Source organism: Atta colombica, unplaced genomic scaffold (genome assembly GCF_001594045.1).
Source record: "Atta colombica isolate Treedump-2 unplaced genomic scaffold, Acol1.0 scaffold41, whole genome shotgun sequence".
In the NCBI taxonomy this organism is placed as follows: domain Eukaryota; kingdom Metazoa; phylum Arthropoda; class Insecta; order Hymenoptera; family Formicidae; genus Atta; species Atta colombica.
In genome coordinates, this window is record NW_017259520.1 from 83886 (window position 1) to 91374 (window position 7489).

General features: G+C 31.4%; 3 protein-coding genes across 3 annotated transcripts in view; 1 reads left to right on the forward strand and 2 right to left on the reverse strand.

The window, feature by feature from the left end:
- Window positions 1-947, reverse strand: part of LOC108691172 (valacyclovir hydrolase) — a 2933-nt gene extending 1986 nt beyond the window's left edge. Inside the window, exons 1-2 of the mRNA XM_018198830.1 lie at window positions 805-947; window positions 588-678 (exon numbers count right to left, since the gene is read on the reverse strand). Of these exons, the coding sequence (XP_018054319.1) occupies window positions 588-678; window positions 805-912 (199 nt within the window). The 5' untranslated portion in view covers window positions 913-947. The remainder of the gene's footprint in view (window positions 1-587; window positions 679-804) is intronic.
- Window positions 948-2284: 1337 nt separating this feature from the next.
- LOC108691192 (ubiquitin-conjugating enzyme E2 C) lies at window positions 2285-4814 on the reverse strand. Its single transcript, XM_018198857.1, has 4 exons — window positions 4539-4814; window positions 4087-4201; window positions 2936-3140; window positions 2285-2860 (listed from the first exon to the last, which is right to left on the reverse strand). The coding sequence occupies exons 1-4, from the start codon at window positions 4640-4642 to the stop codon at window positions 2721-2723; spliced, it is 564 nt and encodes a 187-aa protein (XP_018054346.1). The 5' UTR covers window positions 4643-4814; the 3' UTR covers window positions 2285-2720.
- A 63-nt stretch (window positions 4815-4877) lies between these two features.
- Window positions 4878-7489, forward strand: part of LOC108691191 (kxDL motif-containing protein CG10681) — a 4925-nt gene continuing 2313 nt past the window's right edge. The window contains exons 1-3 of the mRNA XM_018198856.1: window positions 4878-5545; window positions 6780-6979; window positions 7072-7209. Coding sequence (XP_018054345.1) covers window positions 5397-5545; window positions 6780-6979; window positions 7072-7209 — 487 coding nt within the window. The 5' untranslated portion in view covers window positions 4878-5396. The remainder of the gene's footprint in view (window positions 5546-6779; window positions 6980-7071; window positions 7210-7489) is intronic.

Below are 7489 nucleotides of genomic sequence, written 5' to 3' on the forward strand. Positions count from 1 at the left end.
TTTATGAAACATTTTTCCTGAGGCATTTATTAATTTAGTACAAGATCATTTTACTTGGATTTATTCTTGACGTCACAAACATTATTAATTTATTTTACTATAATTAAGTCAATCAAGATTTAAAAAATCTAGCAAACCCTTGAACAGTCTCATTAAATTATAAATAATTAAAAGCGACAATAACAACAAAAAAGTAGTTATATTGCAATAAATATTGTAAAAACGACAATTATAATTATTTGGTGGCAGAAAATTGTTCTGAAAATTTAACATCTTTTTTTTAATCATTAAAATCACAATGGAGGCAACGCTATCTTATTTTTCAACAAACAATTAAATACAATCCAGATTTACAGTCCGATAGATGGCAGTAACAAAAATGTCGATAAGAATAAATATACAAACTATTATCTAATCAATGTATAAAATTCAATCTACATTTGCGTAGTTGTAAGAATTGATCAATCACACTTAAATACGAAGAGAATATCCGACTGTAATTAATGAATTGTTACAACTACGACCACTTAACAACTACGCAATTGTAGATCAGACTTAAAAGATTATAATTGGAGAAATCGCATTACCTAAGGCTCCAGGCAACAGTAACACCGGATGATCCCCTGTGCCGACCCTAGCATAATTAATTTCCATATTGTTCACTTTCACCTTTTGTTCCTGTTAACAAAAATGTATATATTTTACTTAACGTATGATAGCTGAAAGACGGTCCATAAAATGGCAGATGAGAAAACAGAAAGTAGTGATTCTGCATTTCTATTTCTGTATTTTCTCTATACACACCTCTATCTCATGAGCTTTATTTGCAGTAGTTGACAGTTGCCGAGTATGCACGGCTAGATTTTCGTATTTTATTATTTTATGTAATACACTCACGAAGCGAGCATACATCGTGTTGAATATACATATGTCACTTTATGACTGAAGTCTTTAAACTGCTAACAGCGCACATCGGCATCGTTATATATAGCATCATCGATTAAGAAGTAGCCTTTTGAATTAGATAGCCGATATCGGATTAACGCCATAACACGTAAACACGAAAATAGTAATATATATAAACATTATTCTTTTTAGCTTAGGTCATTATAGCCGTAAAACAAAATTATTTTTTTATCTATCTCTATCTCGTACTTATCTATGTATTTTCAAAAATATTAATTAACTTATATTATTTTTTTAGTTCAATATGAAACGATTAATATCGTAATATGATTGATTAAATTAATAACTAAAATAGTTATTTTGGTTACATAGCTAATATAATTAATTTCGATTATTTTTATTTAAATTATTTTATGTGCATTATGTAGATAAAATAAGAAAAAAGATAAAAATAAAATATAAATACATACATATATAATAAAAATTAATTCAAGCGCGATTAATATTTTTAAAAATAGATAAATGCAAGATAAAGAAATATTGAAACTATGATTAATATAACTGATTTCTTGTTTACTTTACGATAATATTGATAAGTTTAATATTTCTAATGGCTCAAATATATACATCACATATATATCATTACACAATGACTAATTGTGAATAATTTGCATTTTTAGCATTTTACGATTCGCATTTTTATTTCATTATTGCATCTGACTGAAATAATTAACTGAAACTATGATATAAACTGACCGCATTTTTTTTACCGTGAATACGTGCTGAAAGCATCTATTAAAGTACTTTGTTTTCTTTTTAGCTTTTATCTATAATAATCGCATCTGCAATAATAGTTATATTTGTTATATTTGTTAATAAGATTCATGTTCTTATGTAATGATACTATTGTATGTCGTCAGCAAAAAAATAGTAAAATCTATTAATGACGCGAAAAATATTTATCTTTTGTAAATATATATGTATCATTCCTCCACGTTTATTCCTATACATCGAACTAACAAAGTCGCAATTTTTAGAATTTGGAGAAACTTAGAGATTTCAACATGAAAACTTAAATTTACTCGGGAAAAGTAAAAATCGGGAAAGTAAAATAGAATGTTCAGAAAAATATAATAAACAAGGAGTTACATTAATTAAAGTTAATTAAAATTAAAGTTAATTAAAGTTACATTAATTAAAATTCTCAAAAACGCTATTCTATAAAAAATTTTTTAATTTTCGGAATTTGGACGCCAAAAAATTTATAATATCTTACTAGATAAATATTAATGAAACTAAAACATAATAAAAAATATATATCATGTATATATTGTTATTAAATCATGTTTTGAGGAAATTGCAAATTAATTCTTAATGGTTATGATCATTAAAATATTTATTTTAGAACTATACAGTAATGGTAAAAATGGAAACAAACATCAAATATAGATGTAATGTACAGACGATGATAGTAATGATCGAAAAACCAACGCACATGTTTCTACATGATAAATAAATAAATGTAGTGCAATTGTCTTAATGTCGATGATTACATAAATTTATAATTGTTCTTACAAAAGTCTTCCTACAAAAATCTTGCGAGATATAAACTAAATACATATACATAATTCATGAAGAATTTTGTCATTGTCATTCTTTTGAAAGAAAAACAATCTAATTTAAACTCGATAGTGCTTAATAAATCTCGAAAAAAGTGCAGAAAGTTCCGATTAATTGTACACTTAATTATAATCCTACCACTCGTAAGAATAATAATATTAAATGATTCAAAATGAATTTATGGTCATGGCTTATCATGAATCTTGTTGATTACGATTGCTCTGTGTTCGATCGAGTGCCCTATGATATTCTTCCATCAGATACTTTTTGTATTTCGTCTGATTATTCCATAGCTCTGCTGCTTCAAGATTAAGTGGACTTTCGTTGTTAGGTTCTATGTAACAAAGTGTGAAACGAAGTAGTATCTCACATCAATATTGATTTGTATTACACTTTATTTATTACTTACCACCAAGAAGAGATTGTATGGAGAGTAAAATAGTACGGACGTCATACAGTGCGCTCCATTTGTCTTTTAATATATCTAGACAGATATTACCACCGGTATCTACATTTGGATGAAAGCAAGGTGTAGCAAAGCGTACTATGGGAGCACTATATGGATAGCTATGTGGAAATTCTAAGGTTAATTTGTAGGTGAGACCGGCGTATACCTGCAATACATAACATTTTCATTATACCTGCACTAGAGATTGAGATCAAATTAGAATGTAATCAATTCGAAAAAAAAATTATCAAGTTTAATGAACTTTATTTTGATTGATAAAATTTTAATCCAATCTTAGTCATCTATTTCGTGACTCTTAACTGCAATGTAAATATTGTTATACTGTCATTGCACTGCTTTTTTTACATGGAAAAAACAATTTTGCTGAAGTATCTAAAAATTTAGCCAGATCTGAAAATAATTCTGCTGAATCAAATAATTATGTAGAACGCTTAAAAGCATTTATAACAATGCTATAAAATGTTTTAACATTCTAGCAACCGTTTGAGCATCAACATAATTATTTTGATGGGCCAACCAAAATTATTTTTAGAATTATTTTCTGTATCTAATTAAATTTTTAAATATTTCAATTTTTCAAAATTTGTATATAACATCTACTCAATGATAATGTAACGACATCAAATGCTGTTGATACTCTCTAAAAATTTTTAGAATGAATCCTGTTCTGGAGTGAAATTTCTCTTAAAGATTTTTATTCTTTTTCAAAACTCTCAATTTTTATTCTTTATATAGAGTGAAATTTCACTCTAAAGAATTTAGAGAGTAAGGAAAAAGTCTTAAAGTCTTTTTTAGCTGAGCAGCTAATTTTTAATTTTTTTATGTTTTTTTCTCTTTTTTCTCCAGCATGGAAAGAATTCTATTGGGCTTTCTACAATGATTACTTAAGCTTTAAGTTTTAAGCCATAAGAAATTGATCATCACAGTTGAATGTGAACAGAATAATCATTTATAATTGGTCAAAGACTTAAAGTTTTGGTAATGACTTATTGTAGAAAGTCATATCTTTAATATTTAGTCTGATACAAATTGTAGACTTTTTTGTTATATTAGAGGTAATAATGTTATTCAAAGTAGAGAGATTTTCCTACCGTATCTCTTGGTCCCGTGATAGTTCCGATCCATTTAAACAAATTTTCTCCCTCTGGAAAGGCAGATACTCCTTGTTCGGTACTCATCATCAATACCATGAGTTCCTTCTGTAATCTGGACAATCAAGAAGTAAATTCAAATATTTCCACACAAGTAAACATTTCGATGAAACAAGTTATAGCTAATTACAACGAAGGAGAAAGATAGACTATTACAAAATCAAATATTGTAAAATATTCCTGATGAATCGCGCTTAATCAACAAATCAAAGTTCAGAGTCCACTAGGTTATGTGACTACAGTGAACAAAGCGATATCGATTATGCCGCTTGAATTCCTGGAATATTCGAAAAAATTTCAATGGTTGTGAACGGGATGATTTGAACGGTCAACTCGAAAGAAAACTCGCCAGTCAGCTCGTAATTCATATTAATAGACTTGATTCCGCATACCGTTTACTGACTGCATGATTGTCCTTCGGCAAGCTCTGTTTCTCTTCGGTTGCCTTGGTCGGCGTGTTTTGCATCGAGCTGAACGGATTCACGTTCTGTGCCATCCTGAGGCACCTTGGTGTCTTCCTGGGCGACGAATCAACGAGAAGTATCGTCTTCACAGAGCGAGGGTTCCAATCTCTTCGTCTCTCTTTCTCTCTCTCTCTCTCTCTCTCTCTCTCTCTGCGACTCTGACTTACTCGATTGACCGTCACAACAGCACGATGGAAATTTGAATGCTGCACGGCGCCCTATTATCCGGCTCGAAAACATCAGGTCGCAAAACAGCTGTTGTCGTCGGGCGGCGACGCGTCGCGCGGATTTTCCGATTCTTCCTCGTCTCACGTCTCCCGTCGCTCAACATTCCGTCGCGTGTCGTCTTCGGACCTGCAAACAAATGGAATTTTTAAATTGCATATAAGATTCACCTTCGGATTCGAGATATCGCGTTATTGTTGGTATTCAACCCTTTCGGTTGATCGATAACGTTGTTGATAACGGCGTCGCCTAGCATTTGTTCTCGGAAGAGAACGCGAAGAGAGACTTGGAGATTTCGGCGAGACGGACAAGCTCGGCGTAGCGCGATTGCGATATATTGATCGACATCTTTTCTTTCTCGTCCTAACGTGATAATCAACGTGAAACACCAAGGGAGATAACGTGGACGATTCCGGACTTTCGCGACATGTAGTATCGTTCACCAGAGTGTAGGTTGCGTCGAGTACGATTGAACGAATTCGAACGAATTCTGCCCGAGCGATGGGATTGCTTGATGATGAGAGTAGATTCGTGGCCTGGTGATCCTAAGGTGGCGAAAGTATGGCAACGGCGCAGGGCACACCGGAGTCGGACACTGGAAGCTTTGAGTGTTTCAGAAACTACACAGCACCGGAGGTGTTTGTGCAAGGCCTGGCTGGCATCGTCGATCAGCAGGATGTGGAGTCTATGATACGTGCACAGAAACAGATGTAAGTTTCAATTCTTATTTTCTAGACTTGTTCGTTTTAAACGTTTCGTAAGGCTCAGATTCACAACTCACAGTTAACTCTTAATCGAGATTCAACTTATGTCTCATCTCTTTCCAATTCTAGCATTGGAAAGAGATCAGGAATAAGTTAAAGTTAAGAGTTAATCACAAGTTAATCGTAAGTTGTGAAACTGAGCCCAACTAAACTTCTTGACCTTATTGCACATTTATTTTTTCCTTCTTTTTTTTTCACATTGATGAAGTGAAGAAAAAAAGAGAACATGTGGTCACATACATAAGAAACACAAAGAAACTCAGTTAAAAGAATAGTTTCTGTCAATTTTAATTTCAAGTATGTGACTTTGTCATTAAACGTTTTTAAGTAACAATTTTAATTTGTCATTAGAATTTATTTATTGAGCATTGAAACTGACTTAGTGTAAGGTTGAAACGTCTGTTTGTTAAGATTAAAAGATAGCAATTAATAACCCACTATTGCTCTTAGCCTTTTGTCTATTATATATGTATATTTAAAAGAATAAACCTTAAGTTTATTTTTTGTGGCTGTACTAATATACACTTTTGGAACTTAAAGTGATATATGTTTGGTATTTGGCAAAAGCGAGAAAGAGAATTTTAGTGCAGTCTGGTCTCTATTGAAAAAAATTATGTCATAACGTTACATGATGAAATTATGTGATTAAAACATGTAAATCACATAAAAGAAAAGTCACATGATGATATGTTCTTTTTTTTCTGTTTCTATTATTCAATTCTTTAAAATTCGATAATTATAAAATCACATGATGGATGAAATTATTTCTAATATCATGTGATTTTTCAAATTTACTTTACTTTACAAATTTATTATTTAATTTGTTTTAAAAAATCATGTACTTATTTGGAACAATCCGTTATGTGTTTTAATTATATAATTTTATCATGATTGTTTATCATGATTAATTTATCATGATTTTTTTCAGTACAGGTACAAAAAACAGATCTCTTTTATCTTGGTGACAACTCACCCAAACAGTACAAAATTGAAAACATTGGGACAAATTTTGCTAATTTTATATATTATATATATATATATAAATACATATAACAGTTTTTAGTATGCACTAATTTAGTGTAATGCAAGTGACCAAATTTACTATTTGTTTGTCTTGAGATGTATTTATACATCTCTAATTCTGTCATAATATAATATTTAACTCTTTGTATACTTTCAGGTTACAAAGGTTTGAAAAGACCAACGAGATGCTAACAAACTGCAATCAATTGTCGGTGAACAGACTCAAGACTGCCGGCACAGAATTCAAGAAGCACACTGCTCTTCTAGTCGAGATGAAGAAGGACCTGGATTATATTTTTAAGAGGATTCGTTTGATAAAGAATAAATTGAGCCAGCAGTATCCACAGGCGTTCAACGGTAATTAATGAACGAATTATGAACGAATCAACAAGGAAATTAGATATATGATTCATTCGTTATATTTTTTTTTCTATTCTAATAATGCACAGAGGCAGTAAGAAGCAGCTTGGCTGAGGAAGTTATCGTGGAGGATGTCGATTGCCCGGTGAAGCCTCTTGAACCGGAAGTCGTGCCATTGCCATCCGCTCCAGTTCACGGCGCTGCCGATCAAGATCCCGATTCAGATGGTAATGAAACCTCCATTAAAAATAGCCATATCGCTAAGGAATAAATTGGATCTTCGACGAAAAACGTTCAAATGTAAAATATTTAAAAATTTATCTACGGAACGGCCGGTTAATTCAGGTAACACACATCATGTTTCTAATATGTATATTAATGGAGATAAACCACGGAAAGAAGGAGTATGTTCTATGCTTTGTTGTAAGAGAGCAAAGAGACTTGTTTAGTCTGAACTGTTTTTACATATTCAGATGATTTTATTGATGTGATATATATATATATATA